This window comes from Suncus etruscus, chromosome X (genome assembly GCF_024139225.1).
Source record: "Suncus etruscus isolate mSunEtr1 chromosome X, mSunEtr1.pri.cur, whole genome shotgun sequence".
Taxonomy (NCBI): domain Eukaryota; kingdom Metazoa; phylum Chordata; class Mammalia; order Eulipotyphla; family Soricidae; genus Suncus; species Suncus etruscus.
The window spans coordinates 73,717,208-73,740,926 of record NC_064868.1 but is presented as its reverse complement, the minus strand read 5'-3'; the positions used below and the strand labels follow the sequence as shown (position 1 = coordinate 73,740,926).

Sequence of the window (23,719 nt, the reverse complement as noted above, 5' to 3'; positions counted from 1 at the left end):
AGTAAAGCCCCAACATATGTGAAGCAAAACTAAAAGAACTGAAAAAGATAAATATGCAAATTTAATTACAGTGGAATACTAGAAACCTCAGTCTCAGAAACATAAAATTACAAGACAGAAAATCAGCATGTACTAAGTAGAATTTCTCTGAACAATACAAACATCCAATAGGATTTAGATGACATTCAAAAATACTCCACTAACAAAAGCAGAATATTTATTTTTGAAGCACCCATGACACATTCGCTAAATAAACTATGCTGAACCATAAATTAGACCTCAACAAATATTAAAAAATCAAACTCATAGGACTATTTTCTATGAATTTTATGGAACTGATTACAGAAAGAACACAAGAAAAATTCTAAATACACTTCCAAATAATCTATAACTAAAAAGAAGACTTTTGTTTGTTTGTTTTTGGGTCACACCAGGCAGCACTCAGGGGTTACTCCTGACTCTACTCTCAGAAATCACTCCTGGCAGGCTCAGAGGACCATATAGGATGCCGGGATTCGAACTACCATCCTTCTGCATGCAAGACAAACGCTTTGCCTCCATGCTCTCTCTCTGGCCTCAAAGAAGAATTTTTTTGAAGAATTTTTTTAAATGGAAGCTTTTTTAAAATGGAAGCCAGATGTGGCCCAGTGGTAAAGCACAAATCTTGCATGTTTGAAATGCTTGGTTCTATCCTAAGTATCTCACCCTATTTTATCCCCAAAACACTGAATTTAAAAAAAAAGCACCTTGGGGCTGAAGCAGTGGAGCAAGCTGTAAGGCGTCTGTCTTGCATGCGCTAGCCTAGGACAGCCAAAAAATTCTATTCCCAGTACCAAATATGATCTCTTATGGGACCATAGTGATAGTACAACAGGTAGGGTGTTGGCCTTCCATGCAGCCAACCAGGTTCCATTTGGTCCACCAAGCACTGCCAAGAGTTAGTTATCACTGAGCACAGTACCAGGAGTAAGTCCTAAACACAGCTAGGTGTGACTTGAAAATTAAATAGCAAAACCAAAAAGCAAAGCTTTCCAATTTTTTTATGAAGCAAGTATTGCCCTAATATAAAAATAGAACACGCAGGGCCGGAGAGGTAGCATGGTGGTAGGGTGTTTGCCTTGCATGCAGAAGGACAGTGGTTCAAATACTGGCATCCCATATGGTCCCCCTTGTCTGCCAGGAGCAATTTCTCAGTGTAGAGCCAGGAGTAACCCCTGAGCGCTGCTGGGTGTGACCCAAAAACCAAATAAATAAATAAATAAATAAATAAATAAATAAATAAATAAATAAATAAAAGGACCACAAAAGAGAAAACTACAAACCTATATATTTCATGAAATATATATAATAACCAAACTAGTTTTATCCATGTATAAGGCTGATTTAACATTTAGAAATAAATCAAGTAAGGGCCACAGCGGTGGCACAGGACAGAGCCTGGCTCGTTTCCCCAGTATCCCATATGACCCCCAAGCCAGGAGTGATTTCTGAGAACATAGCCAGGAGTAACCCATGAGAGTCAACAGGTGTGCCTCAAGAAAGAAAAGAAAAAAAAAGAAAGAAAGAAAGGAAGGAAGGAAGGAAGGAAGGAAGGAAGGAAGGAAGGAAGGAAGGAAGGAAGGAAGGAAGGAAGGAAGGAAGGAAGGAAGGAAGGAAGGAAGGAAGGAAGGAAGGAAGGAAGGAAGGAAGGAAGGAAGGAAGGAAGGAAGGAAGGAAGAAAAAGAAAGAAAGAAAGAAAGAAAGAAAGAAAGAAAGAAAGAAAGAAAGAAAGAAAGAAAGAAAGAAAGAAAGAAAGAAAGAAAGAAAGAAAGAAAGAAAGAAAGAAAGAAAGAAAGAAAGAAAGAAAGAAAGAAAGAAAGAAAGAAAGAAAGAAAGAAAGAAAGAAAGAAAGAAAGAAAGAAAGAAAGAAAGAAAGAAAGAAAAGAAATCAAGTAGCTAAAAAATTGCAGGAAAGGCATATGACAAATTTTACTCCATTTCTGATAGAAAGCTCTTTCCACACACCAAAAAGAACTAAAACAACCATGTTGGCCCTGATGTGAGAGAAATGTTACCCTTATCCATTGTTAGTGGCAATGTTAACTGGTTCAACCCTTTAGTAAAACAATATAGACATGTCTCAAAGAAATAATATTGAGCTTCTATATGACCCAGAAAATTCACTTATTGGCATCTACTGTAAGGGCTCAAAATGCTATTCAGAAAAGACATTTGTCACTCCCATATTCACTGCAGTGCTGTTCATAACAGCTAAAGTCTTGAAACAATACAAGAGCACAAGAACTAGATAAAGAATCTATGGTATAGCATGAAGGGAAGAACCTGATCCTCACAGCACAGTTTTTTTCTAAATTAGTATCTTTATTTAAAATCTTTTTAGTAAAAACAGTGTTAGAGTGGAAATTGTTGTTTGCATAGGCACAGAAAAATATGGGGGCATGGGAAGGAAAAGCCTTGGCCTAAATACAAGGAGACCCTACCCCTGAAGTTTTCTGGCATAAGACCAACTCTAGGCTCCAGGCATACTAGGTTGTCCAACCCAAGTCATTGTCTGTAGTGCCAATACACTTTTATTTTTCACACAGTCACTGTTGTTGGTGTCTGATTTCTGTAGTTAAAGATCCTGGAATTTGTGCATATCCTACACTGAAGTCAGGATGATGTGAAGCATCCTCTAGTTTCACTTCACAATTAGAGGGCAATGCAGAGAGCCCTGCCCTGAAAGCAGGTAGTTGTTATTATTGTTAAGTCTTCTGGGTGTTAAGGGAACTCTCTTTGGAGTAGTTGATGCCAGGGCAGCGGTAGGGTCTTCCCTGGTAGAGGATTGTTCCAAGGTGATGTTATAGACAACCCTGGTTGTTTTGTAGATAGCACCCCTGGTTCAGGGGTGAATGGATAATGTCCTTTCCAGAAGGCATTTTTGTGTTGTGTTTTTGTGTTCCTAAGATATATCCCTAGGAGTAGTGTAGCTGGATCATATGGGAGCTCAATTTCCAGGTTTCTGAAGAATCTTCATATTGTTTTTCATAAAGGCTGAACTAAAATGCAGAAAAAATCTAACCACATGGATGTACATGGAAACTCTTTTTTTTCCAGAGACAATGGAGATGAGGGCTGGAAGGACCAGCCCACGGTATGAAGTTTACCACATAGAGTGGTGAGTGCAGTTAGAGAAATAACTACACTGACAACTATCATGTCAAGGGTAGTGAGTGAGAGAAATAGAATGCCTGTCTTGAAGACAGGCAGGGGGTGGGGGAAAAAGGAGATGGGAGCATTGGTGACCGGAAGTTTTCACTTTTGAAGGGGGTGTGGTATACTTTTATCACTGAAATCCAACTACAAACATGTTTGTAATCATGGTCCTTAAACAAAGATATATATAAAAAAAGAAACTATGGTATATATACACACTGTAATACTACTCGACTACCCCAAAAAGAAAAACCTTACCCTTTGCTGCTATGTGTATGCAACTGGAGGGAATAATGCTGAATGACATCATTTAAAGGGAGTGGGACATATATAGAGTGATCTCTCTCATATATAAGCTCCAAAGAAATAGGAAGGATATAACAAATGAACCAAAATAACAGAATTTGTGAACTGATCTACAGAACTAAACCTATGAATTTACCATGATGGGCAGGTAAGATGTAGTTTGCCAGGTATTCTGAGACAATGGTGCAGAGAAATGGTGTGGGGCATGATGTTGAAATGTTGTATTATAAAACTTTGTCATTGGCAGTACTGCAAATCAGTGCTAAAATAATTTTTGAAGATAAAAGCTAGAGAGATAGTGCAGTAGGTAAGGTGCTTGCCTTGCACACAGCCAATCCAAGTTGATCCCCAGAACCTCATGGGAACCCTGAGCCCACCAAGAGTATTCACTAAATTCAGAACTAGAAATAAGACCTGAACACTGACGAGTGTGGCCCCAGCCAAAAATTTAAATAAATAAAATCAAATTAAGATATTTTGGCAAGTTAGGGGCCGGAGAGATAGCATGGAGGTAAGGCATTTGCCTTTCATGCAGAAGGTCATCGGTTCAAATCCCGGCATCCCATATGGTCCCCCATACCTGCCAGGAGCAATTTCTGAGCATGAAGCCAGGAGTAACCCCTGAGCACTGCCGGGTGTAATCCAAAAACCACAAAAAAAAAGATATTTTGGCAAGTGAGGAATAGAGAGAATTAATATTAACTTGATAAAGAACACATACTAAGAAATCTACAGCTGGCATTGACAAAAATGGTGAAAGAATAAGTGTCTTCTCACTAAGATGGTTACTGTGCAAAGACATCAACTCTCACAAATATTACTAAACATACAAGAAGGACCAGACTGGGGCCGGAGAGATAGCATGGAGGTAAGGCGTTTGCCTTTCATGCAGGAGGTCATCGGTTCGAATCCCAGCATCCCATATGGTCCCCTGTGCCTGCCAGGAGCAATTTCTGAGCCTGGAGCCAGGAATAACCCCTGAGCATTGCCGGGTGTGACCCAAAAAACACAAAAAAGGACAAGATGATAAAGATATAAAAGAGAACCTAATAAGAAGCACTGCAGATTGCATGATTATCTTTGTAGACAATCACAAGGGATTAAACAAGAACAACAAAAACCTAAAATCAAAAACTTCCTGGCACTTAAAAGTGAATATGGTAATGTGGCACAGGATTGACTAAAATTGACCCTAACTAAAGTTCTAAGTCCTGAAACCAAACACATGGTCCATAAAGAGATAAACTGAAAGTTATCAAATCTTGAAAGTTTTTTGAGGGCTGCAGAGATAGCATAGGAATTACTACACTTGCCTTGTGTGAGAACAACCAAGTTTGAATTCCTAGCACCATATATCCCTGTGTGCTGCCAGGGGTGACTCCTAAATACAGAGATAGGAGTAGCCCTGAAAAACACATAGTGTGGGAAAAATTTATTTTAAAATATGTATTTAAAATTATTTAAAAATTATGTAAAAGGCTTTTGAAAGTCCATGCAAAAAGGAAAAAGATCTAGGAACTCCAAAAAATTTTGAAGATATCCAGTGAGGGACTATAATATATAATATACATATATATTAACTCTCAAGAATCAACAGTCAAATGGACCCAATTTTTAAGAAATGAGCAAAAGACTTAAATAGAAAGTATCCCCAAGAGGAGATACAAATGGCTGATAATCGCAGGGAAAACTATTCAATATCAGTAGGCATCAGGGAAATGCAAATTAACCATAATGAAACATCACTGAATGCTGCCCAGAATGGCTAAAATAAAAATAGTGTCAGCACTAAATGCTGACAAGGATGCAAAGAAACTGGATCACTCACACATTGCTAATGAAAATATAAAATGATACAGTCACCTTGGAAAACTTTCCAATAGTTTCATGTAAAATTAAAGGTATAAATATCATATAGACCAGCAATTGCATTCTTGGACATTTATCCCAGAGAAATAAAAAACTTATGTTGACACTAAAATCTGTACACATATGCTCCTATCAAAAGATTTTTGGTAATAGTAAAAATTATAGACCATTCAAGATATCTTTGCAGGACAAAGGGGATGCCTGGTAATACTCATTGGACTCCAAAGTGCTGGGGATCAAATTGAAGTCTTCTGAACATACAAATTTGCTCCATTCTTTTTTGCCATCTTCCCTGTCCTTTTGGAGAATGCCATGAATTGGACCCAGGGTCTCATATATGCAAAGCAAGTATTTTAACACTAAATTTTATGCTGGCCCTCCAGGAAGCTTTTTAATAAGTTAATGGTTAAACCAATTAAGATATATCTTGGTCATGGAATACTACTCAGCAATCAAAAGGAACAAACTATTGATACACACAACTTGAATGCCTCTCAGAGAATTATGCAAAGGGAAAAAGAGCCCGTTCCAAAAATTACATAATTCTAAAGGTTATTCTACAATATGTATTATATTCTTATTTCAATTTTTCATATAAGATAATTCCAAATTATTGCATAATCACAAACATTCCCATGTGAAATCATTTCTGAAGTTAAAAATTTTAGAAATGGAGAATATATCTTAGTGATATAGAAAGTAGAGGGATATGACGGGGGAAAGTGTGAGAGAGAAGTATATTTATCCAAAGCAACATTAGGAATCCTTGTGGTGTTGAAATCATCAGTATCTTTCTGTGGTGCTGGGTACAAAAATCTACACAGGTAATAAAATTGTACAGCACTTCATACACACACAAAAAGGTACAAGTAAACCTAGAAACATCTGATTACAATTGGTGAATTATACCAATGTCAATATTCTGGTTATTAACTAATTTCTTTGCAAAATGGTACTATTAAGGGCAAATATACAAAATATACAAGGGATCTCTGATTTTTATACCGATCTACAATTATCTCACTAAAATTAATGTCAGGGGACTAGAAAGATCATACAAAGGGTAAGAGTCTTGCCTTGCAAGCAGCCAACCCTGGTCTGACCTTAGCACCACATATGTTCCCCTGAGCATTGCCAGGGACTGCTCCTGAACACAGAACCTGAAATAACTTCTGAGAATCTCTAAGTGTGGCCCAAACCCCCCACCCAAAAATTTAATTTCAAAAAGCAAGTGCCGAAGTCCATACTATGCAAGCCATGGGGCAATAGTTGACCGTCCATTGGTTATACCGGAAAGACTCCAGAAGTCACAGTCTGGTTTCCAATTTTGATAATGATGTGCTACATTCCCTCTGTACCCACTGATGAACAACTAATTACTTTCACAAACGAACTGCTGTCTCTATCCATTAAAGTGGGGCTAATCCGTGTTAATTCACAAAGGCCCGTGGGTTTAATTGCCATTTGCTCTTTCACTCTAGACAAAAAAATTGTATGATTGTAATCATGAGAGCCAGAGAACAGAGGTATAGAGGAGTTGAATATTTATAAGACACTTAGTTGCAGATGTACCTGCCAACAGAATATTAAGTAGAACATTTGCTACGGTACCGAGTTTGGCTTGTGATTTGGGTATATCACCTCATATTAAATCTTTGTGTTTTCTAGCTCGCATTTCGCATCTGGTTTGTCTTTCAATCACGACCCCTGTAAATATAATTCAGAACATGTTTATTAGATTTGGGCAAGATAATGGTGACCAGAAACTGCCACAGACAAATCTGCCTGTGGGGTAGGGAAAATACAAAATGAACATCTTTAAGATGATGAGGCAAATAATTTCAAAATGATGTCTATATTCAGTTTCCAGGAAAGGACATTAAAAATGAATCACATGATGGGGAGAGAAATGGACAAGTGTTTCCATCTCTGAATCTATAGGAAGGTGTCATCCTGTGCAAGAGAATACAAATAAGGAGGTTTGCACACACTACAAACAGCTTGTGCTTATCTCATGATAAAAGCTGTGCTAACACAAGGAAATAATGTACAAGGGCAAAATCAAATTGCCTCTTAGCTGGGAGAGTCTATCAATAGAGAAGCTTTACTATCTGATCACTGCATGATGGACTTAATTATGGGCTGAACAAAAGCTCTAGAAAATACATAAACTGTATAATCAATGTCTGAATAGTTAGAAATGGCTAATTCATGAAGTAATTCAAAGAGCCTGGAGCAGTAAACACATTAATAAATCTTAGCAAGCCAATAAATCCACAGGTACAGGAACCCTATGGTTTTACTGTAGAGATTTCCAAGGATGGATTCAGTTCATATTAATACTATTCTTTTCAAAGAGGATTTCTCAAATGCCTAATAATTATTTATTCTGCCTACACCTTTAGGAAGACTTCCTCTGAGGACAGTGGCATATCAGAACAGAACCTTTGTTAGATCATTTATCTATGCTAAGTTTAGGAAACTGTACTCACCCCACTTAGAAAAGAACTTTAGTTCATGATCACTCCTACTGGTTTTACATAAAAAAATTAAAAATCAACTCCCATCACCAAACACTCCTTCAAAACAATCCTATGGGGATCCATGGCAGTCTCAACAGTGATGCAAGTCAAATGACTAAAATTCACAGGTAGACCCATCTTCTGGCTGATAACACTGGGGTACCCTCAGGAACCCCAGCGATGGGCCAAATCTTTGTCCTGCCAAAGCCCTGGCAGCCACACAGAACACGCTACAACTGCCACTATATAAACAACCCAACTTTACTTCTTCACGACTAAATTCCGAAGACACATGTCAACAAATCTTCCAGGTTCACTGTTCTGGAAAGAGAAAAATCTGGGGTCTTCTCAGAATGGTGGTAGGCAGCCTTCCCCCAACCCCATACTTCTAGAAGCACCAGCAAACACACCCACATCCTATATCCAAAGATATATAAGCTCATAGGTCCAGTTCCACAAATCCTGGAATTCCTGGAGTGAGCAGCTGCGTACACTGCCATCAACACCTCCAAATTCTTCAATACTGGCACCCCAGTGGGAAGCACAACAAATTAGATGAGAAAGTAGCATAGAAGTCAACTAATCTTAATAAACAAAAATAACAACACAAAAGGCTCATCTAGCAGCAAACAGCTAAAGCTTCAGAGGCCCTTGGAATAAGGGATCTAAGAAAAGAAAGCTTTTATTTTATTTTATTTTATTATTTTTAAATATGTTTTAATTTTACCATATGCACCTAAAATGTTTATATTAGAAATATCTACTGTAATAATTATTTTAATAAACAACTTTATCAATGTATTAGTAAATATGGTGTATCATTTTAAATTGAAATTATGATTTTACTTATTTGTTCTATAAAAGGACAAGCTATTGAATAGAAAAATGTATGCATAAGTCAAGTTATTATAGCAGTGTTTGCAACTGCACAAAATTGAAAGCAACTTAAAGTTCTTCAATATTTATTTTGTGCAATGCTTTAAAACTCATCCATAGAAAGAATATGCAAGGCTAAAAATGGATGTGGGAGATCTAAACGAACGAATGTGTTTATGATTTTATTAAATTAAAATAAATGTGTCTAGCTATTAGGTTGAAATAAATATGATTATTCACAATATGTATGTATATATTATTTTGACCTTTTAAATCTATTCACACCCATCTACATGAAAGCACTTATAACTCCGTAGGGGGAAAATCTAGAAAAAAAAAAGGTCTGTGGAGAAGATGCAGGATAAATTTTACTTGATACTTTATGCAGTTTTGAGTTTTTTGTTTCTTTTATTCACAATTGTATATATAATAGTGCATCTGTGATCTTTAAAAAGAAAAGTTACTCCACAACCAAAGTACTAATGACAAACAATCTTCCTATGATTATCATTATTTATAACTGTACTGTTTAAACATTTCTGACTCATCGCTACAGATAGTGCATACTTGTTTTTTAAACTCAGGTAGGGTTCATGATTTTCAAAAAATGTTCCCCAAATCCTTGTTCTCATGAATGTATAAGTATATACATATATAATTCATGGGTAAATAGATTTATTGAGATTTGTAACCTAGAAATGTGCTCATTGAAATTTATTTTTAAAGGTCATGATCCTTCGATAGATCATAAATAGAAATTTATTAGGCAAAAGCTGAAGCTAGACATGTTGTAATTATTCTATTGATTCATATATATGTTTCCCCCTAGTTTCCCAGATGTCATATGGCCAGATGAAGGTAAAGGAAATTCTAGACGTGACAGCTTCCTCAGTGGGCTGGAGGCAGTGACAACAACTTAGAACCTAATTTCCCCAGGTAAAATCACTGCCACCCCCTGAAAAAAATTCCCAGAACTACTATTTATCGGTTGGAGACCCTCTTTTCCTATCAAATACCCAAAACAGTGAAAAGACAATGGCAGCAATTGTCATACTATTTTAGAATAGTGATATAACTACTGGTATATCATACTGGTGTGATATAAATAAATAGTGATATAAACTACTGGCTATATTCTCAGATTTAAAAAAAAAATTAACCCTGTATTTATTTTGTGGGTGTGTGTGGGGTGGACCAAACCCAGAAGTGTTCTGAGGTTTATATTTTGTGTTGTCTTCAGGAGTGACCCCTGGTGGTGCTTAAGAGACCATATTCAGGGCCCAAGATTCAAACTGGGATGGGTAGGATACAAGTACTATATCTCTGACTCCTCACCTTACACCTTCAGCACATTGAATACGATTTCATCAATTTTCCCCCTACAGGAATTAGTTGAGTAGAAGAGCACTTGCCTTGCATGTTGAGACCCTGGGTTCAATCCTCAACAACACACACAAAAACCATTTCAAGGGCTATGGTGCCCCTCAAAAGTCATTCTAGACCCCAGATTAGGAGGCTTTTATTTTGATTTTGAAAGAACACTTAAGAAAACCACAAACTATGTGGTAATACTGTCCATCTCTCTTACTTGGTTGTTGTTTTAGCTGCAATCCTTACTTTATTCCCCTTTTTTCTTTCTTTCTTTTTCTCTTTTCATTCTTCCTTTCTTTTTCTTTATCACTTTCTTCCTTTGTTTTCTCTCTTTTTCTTTCTTTGCTACATTCAATCATGCCTAGGGCTTACTCCTGGCTCTGTGCTCAGGGGTCACTCCTGGTGAATTTTGGGGACCATAGGAGGTGCCAGGGATCAAACATGTATTGGCTGCATGCAAGATAAACATCTTAACCTGTTGAACTATACCTGTCGCCCCTGTTTCCTTTTCTAAACAACCTTCCAACCTTATTCTCTTGTTAAGTTGAATGACTATATCTTGTGCCTTCCAGGAATTAATCAGAAAAATAGGATGGGCTGAACATGAAAAAGAGTACAAAAGAGAGCTGGAGAAATGATTCAGAAGACTGGAACATCTACTTTGCATGCAGGACCCTAACCCTTGATATCTAACACCTCCTGCTCTTCCAAGTACAGCTGGAAAGCAACCTCTGAGGATCTCCAGGTGTGGTTCTAAACAGCAAAAGAGTGGACAAAATAGGAAAATAAATTATTTCCTAGCACTTGAACATGTTAATTCAGTTTGGCTATTTACCAGCAAAAGTGGTGAGAAAGGCATGACAAGCAATTTGTTTGCAAGAATGGATTTTCAAAGACCGCTGCTAAGTGTGTGGATTTAGTGCAGCTATTCTTCTGGTTCTTTCCATCAAAAATAAAATGACTTTTGGGGGCAGAGACATAGTACAGAGGCTATAGCAAATGAGGTGCGCTTTTACACTTAACCTACTAGTCTTTCGCTCAATTTTGTAATCAGGGCAAGCTAGAACAACTCTCTCTCATTTTAAGGTTTTTAAAATGAGAAAAGTCAAATGTCTATAGGAAGTAGCTTTAAAGAAAAGATTTCATTATCTTTGGATTATCCTGATATCAAAGAAATAAAGAAACTACCTGGCTAGAATCTCACCAAAACATCAGCTTCAGGGGCCAAAAAGTGTGAGAGTACAGGAATTAAGATGCTTGTCTTGCATGTGATGGACCCTAGTTTGATCCCCAACACCATATATACTATCATAAGCCCCGAGTTTAGGAGGACCCTCCCCCAAACTGTGAGACATTAGGCATGTAGCTAACCTAATGCATCAAGTCAGGAAATCAACCCCCATTTAGAAAAAAAGTGAACTTTTCAGGAAATAAGAAAAAGCTGTATATTGATGCTGTTTTCACTGACTTTACCCAAGCTTCCAAACTTCTGCTGGTTACATAGAAGAAGATATTTGAGGGGACAGACAGGGAGTTAGATGGAGGGGGAAATCCTTCCTTTTCTTTTTAAAACTGAAAGGGGGAGATTCATGTGTTGTTATGTAAAGTCCATTATCTTATAAGAGCATCATTCTAAACAGTTTTCCACATCATCGCTACTCTCAAAAGAAAAATGACTCAGTTTATTAATACTATTTCCCACCAAAAGAAAGCTTTGCTCTTTAGTAAAATGTCTGATTCTTAAACCAAGCAGGGACAGTACAAGATGAGCCTGTCACATCTCATAGTACTAAAAAGTAAAGAAGTGTTCAGAAAATGATGTGAACGTGTCATCAGGACATAAGAACCAAATTGAAGGACTCACTCCAGTCAGCTCTGGGCTTGTGTTAGCATCAAATTCATTCTAATATAAATATATAAACCAATGTAGGAGTAAATAAGGAAATATAAAAGTAAAAACATATTCCTTATAATAAAATGCTATTTAGTAAAGAGATGCAACTGATGGAGTTTGTTCTAAAAATGCTATTTGGACCTGAGATAGTACCATGGGTATGGCCTTTCATGCAGTCTTTCATGTGGCCTACCTCTATTTGGTCCCCTGCACCATACACTGTCTACTGAGTACCATCAGAAATGACCCATAGCATAGAACCAGAAGTAGCCCCTGAGCACCCATGTGACACTCCTCCACCTTTGCAACTTTCATAGTAATAAATAATTGAGACAAGAATCATCAGTAGATGTACCAAGACTTGGTAAAAAAAATACTTTGATAAGAATGGGATGTTTACACAGTCTCCAAGGGTCTCTCCAGAAAAGCTACTTAATTCATTACAAGGGAAAACAGTAATTTTAAAATGGAGAACTCTTAGGGATCCACATCTATCAAGTGATCAAAGATATCAGCAGCAGTAATGGAACAAATTGGTATCACAAAACACAAAAAGATCAATGATCCTATCCAGATGAGAATCTTAAATATCTTAAGAATCTTATATATCTTAAGATACATAAAAATAATTACATGTGGGACTGGAGAGATAGCATGGAGGTAAGGCATTTACCTTGCATGCAGGATGATGGTTTGAATCCTGGCATCCCATATGGTCCCCCAAGCCTGCCAGGAGCAATTTCTGAGCAGAGAGCCAGGAGTAACCCCTGAGCACTGCCAGGTGTGACCCCCAAACCAAAAAAAAAGAATAATTACATGCATAATAATAATAAGGAGAAGAAGAATTACATCTAATTAATTTGATGTGTAGCATTGAACTTGGTCCTAGACCAAGATAAATAGCTATAAACATTTTAAGAAAAATTGGCCAAGTTTGAATTATGTTTGAGGTACTGTGTCCAAATGAACGTTCTTGGTTTCAGGTGTTATACTGTTATTATGCATGAGAACCTCTTTAGTCTTAGAAATATGTACTGATATATGTAGGGCTAATGAGATATGATGTCTGTATTTTACTCTCAAATTATTGAGAACCATCTGTGTACTATATCCATGTGTGTATATCTACCTTATGTGCACGGAGGGTGGGGGAAAGAAGAGAATAACAAAACATATTGGGAAAATGCCACCAGTTGGCAAATCTAGGTAAAGTATATATTAAAGTTTTTTGCCCTATTATTGCCACTGATCTCTAAGTTTGAAATCACACCCAAATCAAAAAAGAGAGAACACAATTTTCTCTACACTAACAAATAGATGACAAGGGTTATAAAAATAATACAAGATCTGGGAAAATACCTTACAGGTATTTACAGGACTCAATTCCCAACACCTCATTCCCCCACCCCATATCCACTACCTTGCTGGGCCTAAGCACTGAATAATCTGACCTGTATTTCAAGTATTATTAAAAGTGGCTCCAAATTGCCCTAAAGTCTTCTTAGGAGCCTCCCCTCAACTGACAACTTTGGGGACCTCTGAGGAAGACACAGCCTTGTGTTAGGAGTGGCAGACTTGAAGTCTTCTGCAGCACCATTACCCTCGCTAAGATATCAATTCACCAGTTACTCACAGCAGTGCAGTCTCCTGTCAGCTGTAGGAACGATCTTGTGGGCAAGCCACACACTTTTTTCCCAACTAACAACATTGCCGCTTGAACATGTCGTGAGCTTCTTGCTGTCCAGGATGTGGTCCCAGAGTTGAAAGTAGTACAAGCTGCCGGTGAAGGTCTGGATCACCCTCTTCAGTGGGCTGTCCTCATTTAGGAGATAATGTCCTAGAACTAGAGTCCCATTGGGTGTCAGCTTCTGTGAGCGATTCATCATAACCAGGATCCTTTCTTTGTTCAGAAAGAGCTCGAAACGGCCCTTCATCCCGTCCCACATCAAACACAGTCTGTGCCACCTAAAGGGACTCAGGTGGTAATGGATATAAAAGATCTTGCCCAAGTTGTAGATAATTAGCTGTTTATGGTCACCAGCAAGTCCAAGGTCAATGGTTTCTCGTCCCAAGAAGGTGTTATTAATAATATAGGAGAAGGCCATCCAATGACGTGGGATGACACTCATGAACTTCAGGTCAGTGCATGCTGTGAATCGGCTGAGTTCAGGAACGGTCTGGGTCAGGGTTACATATGTGTCTGCTCTGCCGTAAAAATCCAGCCTTTTTCCTTTCAGTGAAAGGGCATCTGTCCAAATACCAGGAAGCATCGAGAGAGAGAAAACAAAAGCAATTTCCATTGTGAAAAGTCATACTTTTTTAAAACCATATTATCAAATCAAGGTGATACAATATTATTCTCAGTCGATAGCAATACAAGATGTTAAACTAGCTGCTGAACAAATAATCATATCTGTTTGATATTGGCATTGGGATTCATTTTGTTCTTCCTAACTATATTGTGCCTGGGCTAATATGCAGTTAGTGTTCTCTGAGTACACACCAGCTGGACAATTTCAGGAGGTGGTTAGAAGTGTGTGACTAGTAGGGAGATCAAGGAAGAAGCCAAAGGAAAGGCAGCTTAAACTAAAAATTTGTCACACATGATCTGCACCCATATAATCAAAAGATAACTATATCCATCTACCTAACTGCCTTCTTAGATTCATAGTACAACAGCAATTTATTTTTCCAGTGTCTTTTCCTGTTCCAAAGTACCTTATTTATTCTATCCTTGGAGACTGCTACTACTGAAAGACACCAACAAAGACCATAAGAGTGACTGGTAGGACAACTCCAGTCACTCCTGGACTTCTGCTGGCAGTAAAGGATGGGAGAAGAGGCACTGCTCTGAGTGTAACCTGATTCCCTCCTTTTATAGCAGTTCAAGGCACTTGTACTGGTCATAGGTTCAGTTATCCACTGGTTCCTGAGATAGACAGCCTGGATTGAAATCCCAGCTCTGACTCTCATCAAACAGGGCAAGTAATTTAACCTCTTTGTACCTCAGTATTTGTTTCCAGAAAATGGAAATTCAGGACCATTGTAGTCTGCACGCACTACACAAGGAGCCACCAGTTAATTACATTAGTGTCGATTCTCTAAAAGCCGCTACTTAGAGGCTGGCGCGGTGGCGCTAGAGGTAAGGTGTCTGCCTTGCCAGCGCTAGCCTAGGACGGACCGCGGTTCGATCCCCCGGCGTCCCATATGGTCCCCTAAGCCAGGAGCGACTTCTGAGCTCATAGCCAGGAGTAACCCCTGAGCATTACCGGGTGTGGCCCAACTTACTGATCTTAGATTATTTGAAGATGAAGTGTGATGATGTATATTAAAACCTCAAATAGGATATTGAAAACCTCAGTGTCTAAAAGAAAAAAATGGGAAGAGGGAGGCAGAAAGATAGGGAGAAAGAGAGATATTGGTAGAAGAAAAATTCCTGCCACAGAGGCAGATGGGGAGAGGGCAGGGGGAAGGTTGGAAGGGAAACTGCAAACATTAGTGTAGGCAATGTGCACTGGTAAAGGATATTGTACATTGTATGACTGAAACTCAATCATGAACAATTTTCTAACTGTGAAAAAAAACAACTTTATTACAAACAACCTTGTAACTGCAGTGTTTAAATAGAGTAATTAAAAAACTCAAACAGGGGCCGGAGCAGTGGTGCAGCAGTAGGGTGCTTGCTTTGCACGCGCTAACCTAGGATAGATCGCATTTGATCCCCCAGCATCCCATATGGTCTCCCAAGCCAGGAGCAATTTCTGAGAGCATAGCCAGGAGTAACCCCTGAGCATCACCAGATGTGGCCCAAAAACCAAAAGCAAAAAAATTAAAAAAAAAAAACCTCAAACATGTAATGAGTAGGTTTTTAGGGCAGAGAGGGGTGGATATCAAACTCTGGGCCGCATACATGCAAAGCACGGACTCCACACTAAGCTCTATCACCAACCCATGTGATCTTTTGCTGGACAACTTAGCAATATCTATGAAAATCTGAATCAAGTATTATACAGGAAACTGTTTTATTGTTTGGGGGCCACATCCAGTGAAACTCAGTGATTAGTCTTGGTTCTACACTCAGGAATAACACTTGGTGGATGCAGAGGACCAAATGGGATGTCAGCAATTAAACCTGGGTTGTCAAAGTGCAAGACAATCACACTACATACTGTACTATAGCTCCAGCCTCACAGAAAACTATATTTTGTGTATTATTTAACAACCCCTCTTGATACTCAGGAATCACTCTTGGCTTAGAAGGATCAGGAGATGACAGGCAAGGTTGGTTGCACACAAGGAAAATATCCATATCTATGGCCATTTTTAGAAAATTATTGAAGAATGGGGATGTTGCTCTCCCAAACGTTATACCTCAGGTCATCAAGAAAATATCTGAGGACTGACAAACATGCAACTATTTCCAGTCCCAGCATAGTCCAAGATGAAACAGAAAGAGCTTTAAGGCATTATAGAATTCCAACTTCTCCCTGAATCAAGAATGTAACCATGGAATAGCTGGTGACAACATAGTACACAGGTAGGCAGGAAGAGGCTCCTTCCTTGCTTCTGGAAGAAGTGCCCCTCTAATGAAAATTTCTAGATAATTATCTAGTCTTAAGGGACGTCTGTCTCTCCATCCTTCCTCTAAACATCTTACAAAAGTAAATAAGTGCATACCTGCCTCCCAACTCACAACCACATGTACATATGTTTGAATACACATATACATGTGTGTGCTACATCTCATTCTGTCCACCTGCCAGAAAGCTATTTCTGAGCTGTCCCTGAAGACATACATAAGCCACATCTGTCCCTAGCTTATGTGATAATATTATCTTATCTTTCACATACCTAATAAATCATGAGCTAGTCCCATAAAATCATAATTTCTATGGAATTCAAGCCTTTATTATAGTTGGTCAACATTGCTTCTCTATTCTGCCTTGCAAAACAGCATTTGAGAACAAATTTTATTGTGAGCATAAATCTCCAAGACTTATTTGTACATTAAAAGAGAATGCATGATAATTTTGTGTAGTCTATCAGGGCCTCTTCTCTCAGCAATACATTTATAAAAAAAAAAAACTAACTTATGAAGGACCTGGTTATACAGACCCAGGAACCTGAGACCAATAATATAAAAAGATGGCCTTATTATTTTTAAATCACATGTTACAACAGTGAAAGGTGCCCTTTTGGCCTAATAGAATGATAGCATTTTAGATAGACAATATCTAGTACTGACCAATCTATGTAGAAACAAGCCACTTTAATACAGTATGAGTAGGAGTAGCAATTAGCAATCTGAATTCTCTCCTGCTTGCTCACTAACTCACTCACTTTCTCCCTAGCAATTTGCCAATACTTACAAGCATTCTAATTTTTGTGTACTTTTGATCCCGCAACAATTCCATTTTCATTGATTTATTATTGACAAATATACACAAAAGTATATAGCCATGCAAATATCAGGATATTTATAGCAGCCTTGCTTGTATTGGGGAAAATAGAAAAATCTGTATGACGATCGATAATGGACTAGAGAGACAGCTTTTACTCTAACAATGGAATAATCAAGCAAACAAGGCAGATCTGTGTAGTCATGGAGACATGTTCAGGGTTAAATATTATATAAAATGATAGGTGTGTTAAGTATAGATACAGTATTTTCCTACTGTAAAGGTGCCAAAGAAGATGCTGGAGAGATAGTACATCAGGTAAGGCATTGTCCTTGCATATAGCCAACTCAGGATCAATCCCCAGCACCCCACATGATCCCCTAAGCACAATCAGTTGTGAAGACAGAGCCAGAATTAAGCCATGAACATAATCAGATATGCCCCCAAGCCCTCTGAATAATTAATTAAAATTATAGAAAATATATTTTATACATACACATAAGATCTAAAAGCACAGATATTAAACAGTTGAGGATACTTGCAGGAATGAGAATGCCAAGGACAGAGAGAAATAGAGGGGAGAAGTAAGGTGAGACAGGCAAGGGATAACAGGGGCAATGATCAGGGACCTTGAATATGCCAGTAATGTAGAGGTGAGGAAACACATCAGAAACATTAGGGCCAACATTATTGTTAACATGGGACTCAAACTAGAAAGTTAAAAATAAGTCTGCTAAGGAGGCAGAGGGTGTTCTTTGTATGACTGAAACCCAACTACAACCATGTTTGTAATTACAGTGTTTAAATAAAGATATTATTTTTTTTAAAAGGAGGCAGACTGTTGGAAGGGGTTTGGAGAGAGCTTTGGGACATTGATGGAGGGACACTGAGGCTTGGAGTAGGTTTGTGGTTGGAACACTGTATGACTGAAACTCTATTATTAACAGTTTTGTAAATCACAGTGACTAAATTGTATGATGGTTGGAACTGATCACTTTAGCAAATAACCGGGTGTTGGATGGAGCTAAGTGATATGCATGATATCCCTCCATTAAGAGTAGTGCAAACTACAGTGCCTAAAAAGAAAAATAAAGGAGAGAGTTAAATGCCTGCTCCAAAGGCAGGCAGGGGGAGGGAACCAGGCACACTCGTGGTGAGAAATGTTCATGAGGGAAGGCTGGTGTACACAAACTCAATCATGAACAACTTTGTAATCATAGTCATTAAATAAAAAGAAAAAATTGTAAACATTTTATCATAAAACATATAACCAATGAATATAACAGATGACATCCCCATTAACTCTTCACCTTTAACATATTTCTACTGTTAATGCTGATAAATAACAAATCTTTATATATAGCAGAAATAAGTTAATTGTGTTGCCTTATCTAATTTCTATCAAGTAAAATGTCAAACAACTTGTATTTTAAAACAATAATAAAATGTTTAAACAATTGAGAATTTGAGGCAGGAAGGATAGTGGAAAAAGGCCTTTGCTTTGCATGTCAAAAAACCTGGTTTGATACCTAAGAATTCCACATGGTCCCCTGATCCCAGAGTCAGGAGTGATCCCTGCTCACAAAGTCAATAATAGACACTGAACACCATCATGTGTGCCCCCAAAAAATAAAGAAATGAAAACCTTTAGGAATGTAACTTGAGGGGCCGGGAAGGTGGCGCTAGAGTTAAGGTGTCTGCCTTGCAAGCGCTAGCATAGGATGGACCTCGGTTCGATCCCCCGGCGTCCCATATGGTCCCCCCAAGCCAGGGGCGATTTCTGAGCACATAGCCAGGAGTAACCCCTGAGCATCAAATGGGTGTGGCCCCCCCAAAAAAGTAACTTGAAGGATCTTCACCTTTTGTGTAGCTTATTATAGTAATATTTTCAGGTTTGATATAATTCTATATTCATAATCAGAAAAAGAATAAGCAGATGCATAGAAAAGATAAATGTATAGATAATGGGTAAGTGATAGATAAAATGAATAGATACATAGATGATAGGCTGATAGACAGATAGGTCGATAGATGGACAGATAAACACATAGGTAGATAGATGACAGATATAGATAGATATATAGATTGATAGACCAATAGATGGATAGATTAGATGGATAGATGATAGATGGATAGATAGATAGATAGATAGATATAGGTAGGTAGGTAGATAGATAGATAGATAGATAGATAGATAGATGATAGATAGATAGATAGATAGATAGATAGATAGATAGATAGATAGATAGATAGATAGATAGATAGATAGATAGATCCACTATTTGCTGTACTTGAGATTCTACAATCAATTCTGTTATATACAAGCAGAGTGTGGTGCAATAGAGTTCAGTGGCCAGAGATGTGACTCAGTATGAGTTTCCCATCAGATAGGCCCTGAGTTCTATTCCTTAAACCACCCCCTCCCACCCACCCCACCTACATCTAGATATGCACACACTTACACACACATAAAAGCCGGATTTGACTAGTCTCAATTTTGCCTCTTACTGGATAAAGGAACATAGACAAATCATGTACTGGAAAGTTTTTAGGACAGAGGCCAGTATCTTGTGAGCACTATAGGAACATTATATAAACTCATCAGGACTCTGAACTCCAGTGAGATGGAAGAATAATTACCTGGGTCCCAGGGCCACTGTACAAGATGAAGCAATAATCATGAACATGCTGTGGAATGTGAGACTGCTTATAAGCCCTGAGGCCCCACGCAAATGTCAGTTGCCATGTTTACCTTTGTTACCATGAGATGCCTCTCTCTTCTCCCACAGCCCCTTTGACACTCTCCCATCTGCACGGAATCAGCTGCAGCTGGGTGGTGAGGAGGCAGGTCAGAAGCTTTGTCCCCCTGTTTGTTTCAAGCAAACAGGGCTCTGTGCTGGGCCTCCCCAGGGTCTGCTTCAAAGGCCACATGTGTCTGCATATGATTCAACTATCCACTGCAGATGTCTGCTTGGATGTCAAGTCTAAATTCCAGGATTGTTCCCCTAAAGCATGTTCTCTCCTAGTTTTGTTCCTTGATATCTCTTCACCTCTATCGTTCTTTTTTATTTTAAGTTACATTTATTGTTTCCCCTCTTTAAAAAATGTAGACTTCTCCCTCTACACACACACTCATCATTCAATAAGTGACACTGTCTGTTCTTTGGAAAAGAAAATGTGGAAACTATTGGAAAGTAAAGAAATGAGAAATATGACAGCTGAATTCTTCCCCCTAGAAAAAAGTACCATCAACATGTTGATATCATTTGGGGGGGTTATTTTTAGTGTGGGGCCATACCCAGCATAACTCAGGGCTTACTTCTGACTGTGCTCTGAGATCATTCCTGGGTGAGTGGATGAAGGGGGATCAGGCCCAGGATGGCTCTGTGCAAAGCAAGTGTCTTAACCACTCTACTGTCTCTCAAAAACCTTAATATTATTCTTTGTGATTTTTCCCTTGAGCACAAGATTCCCTCGTTGCTATTTGGCTGAGATCACACTATAAGGAAAATATGATGCCCCTTTTCTTGTTTAAATCTAGGGCAAGTGTCTTCCATATTAGGAAAATCCATAAGCTTCATATAAAAGAGTCATGATACAATTGCAAGAGTGTCAGATCTTTTAGAAAATAGATGGGCGGGCTGGGGCCCCAACCAGTAGTGCAAGGGATAAGGTGTCTGCCTTGCCTGTGCTAGCCTAGGACGGACCGCCGTTTGATTCCCTGGTGTCCCATATGGTCCCCCAAGCCAGGAGCGATTTCTGAGTGCAGAGTGAGGAATAATCCCTGAGCATCACCGGGTGTGGCCCAAAAACCAAAAACCAAGAAAAAAATAGATGGGTGGGGCGGAGAGATAGCACAGTGGTAGGGTGTTTGCTTTGCACACAGCCAATCCCAAACCCAAATTTCTCTTCCCACTTCCTGGTTTCTGTTTTGTGACAACAAATCGAATCCCAGCATCCCATATAGTCCCCCATGCCTGCTAGAAGCAATTTCTGATCCCAGAGCCAGGAGTAACTACTGAGGGTTGCTGGGTGTGACCCAAAATCAAAAAAAAAAAGAGAGAGAGAAATGGGTGGCCCCCTCCCACCATTATTCAACATGGAAATGGAAGCATAAAGTTTCTGTGCTTAGCCTAGTAACAGGGTGCCATGAATTGAACTCAGGGGCCCAATACTCAAGACATGTACTTTACCACTTTAACTATACTACTGTAGCTTAAAAGGTATTTTCTTTCACACCTAGTTGTGCTAAGGGATGACTCTTAGCTTAGTGGTTGATAGTGATATTGGAGGTGCTCATGGGAGGATGCAGTGCCAGCGATCAAACATAGGGCCTTCAACAGACAATGCATGAGCCCTTTAAACCATCTCCCTAGTCCTCTAAGAAGTATATTTTTAATTGAGTTAGTATTGGTTTACACAGTTTTTAGTTTTAATTTTGAGCCACACCCAGTAGTGTTCTGAGATGACTCCTATCATGTTGCTCTAGGATTGCTCCCGATAGTATTTGAAGGACCATGTGAACTGGGGATTGAACCTGGGCCTCCTGTTGGAGCTATTTTCCAGGCCCTAATTTATAACATTGACTAAATTTCAGCGCTACACCTCTATACAAGTCATGCAGCCATTTTTTAGCATACTAGTCACCTACAGGGCATGTATACAATGGTGATCCTGATATAGAACCTGAGTGGGCCATGGCTATATCAGTTGGGTTTGGATATTAAAACTCTGTGAGACAGACAGAATAAGAGTATCTTCTAGATCTCTTTCTTGGAACTATTTCAAAGGACTTTATGAGAGGGAAGCATGACTAGACCACACCATTCCTGCCACCACAGGTCTAGTTTTCATACAACTGACCCCTCATACCTACTGCTATTGACTGCACTGCCCCATTTTATTAGTAATGAGAAAGTTCACATAATCCAAGAGGCATCCTTTGGACCCTTTTCAATTGTACAATGATGTGGTATTGAGTAGGTTCATAATGATAGAAAAGCACCTCTATCTAATTTCAGGACATTGTTGTCACAAAACAGAAACCAGGAAGTTGGGAGGAAAATTTGGGTTTGGGAGGTGGATTAGATGTGGCAACAAGGGGCCAGAGCACCACAACAGGAAGGGCATTTGCCTTACATGTGGCCAACCTGGGTTCAATCCCTGGCATCCCATATGGTCCCATGATCCCACCAGGAGTAATTCCTGTATGTAGAGCCAGGAGTAACTCCTGAGCACAGCCGAGTGTGGGTCAAAAAGAAACCAAAATTATATATCACTGAAACTCAATCATGAACAACTTTATAACTGTTTATCTCACGGTGATTCAATTAAAGAACTTATTAAACACAAAAGGCTAAATTTAAAAGTTAACACCATTTTATAGTAAATAAACAAAGAGGTAGCAACAGGAAAGTGGTGGGTGGCTTTACACTTTGGTGGAGGAAAGGCAGTAAATTGTTAGACCAAATGCATAAACAATTACCGGATTGGCAACCATGCTACCTTAATAAAATTGAGATAGGAAAGATAGGAGAGGAGTTTAGTTACTTGCTTTGTGTGTGGCCAACCTTAATTGAACTCTAACAATGCAGATAGTCCCCTAGTACCACCAGAAGTGACTCCTGAGCACAGAGCCAGGAGTAAGTCGAGAGCACAGCAGATTCTGACCCCAAAACAAAATCAAATCAAAGGTAATTATAAGAAAGAAAATCTCAGCCCCCCAAAAAAATCTCAGCCCATTAAGGAGATACTCATCCTTTATGACTCCCTCAACTTCTGGCAACCACTGATCTGTTTTCTTGCTCTTCAGTTTTGCGTGTTCTAGATGTTTTGTATCAATAAAGCCACACTGTATGGACATTGGCACTAGGATGATCTTTGAGGTGCTCTCTGGGGCTTAGACACTTCCTGGGGTCACATTCTTGGGTAGTACTGTATATTCATATTCTGTGCTTGAAGAAGGTGACAGCAGTACTCACATATATTTACTCACTAAGGGTCACACTGTCTATGTCCCTTTGTTGTGCTAATCACACACACCCAACAGCAGTATGGCTGGAAATAACTTGGAGTTCCGGGAATCACAGGCAGCAGAGCTGCCAGGATTTTCTTGGTCATATGTGGCAATCCTAGGGATCAAACTCATTACCTCATGTTTGAAAGTAAGGCATTTAAATACAATGGCCTCCTACTGGGGTTAGGGGGACCATATGTGGTGTAGGGGAACAAACTAAGGAATATGCTAGGTAAGCACTTTAATCCCTCTACTATCTTGCAGCCTTTTT

The 23,719-nt window shown here is 38.8% G+C and overlaps 1 protein-coding gene across 1 annotated transcript in view; it reads right to left on the bottom strand.

The window, feature by feature from the left end:
- Positions 1-14,303, bottom strand: part of ADGRG4 (adhesion G protein-coupled receptor G4) — a 128,105-nt gene extending 113,802 nt beyond the window's left edge. The window contains 2 exon segments of the mRNA XM_049766940.1: positions 10,788-10,795; positions 13,667-14,303. Coding sequence (XP_049622897.1) covers positions 10,788-10,795; positions 13,667-14,303 — 645 coding nt within the window.
- Between the last annotated feature and the right edge of the window lie 9,416 nt (positions 14,304-23,719).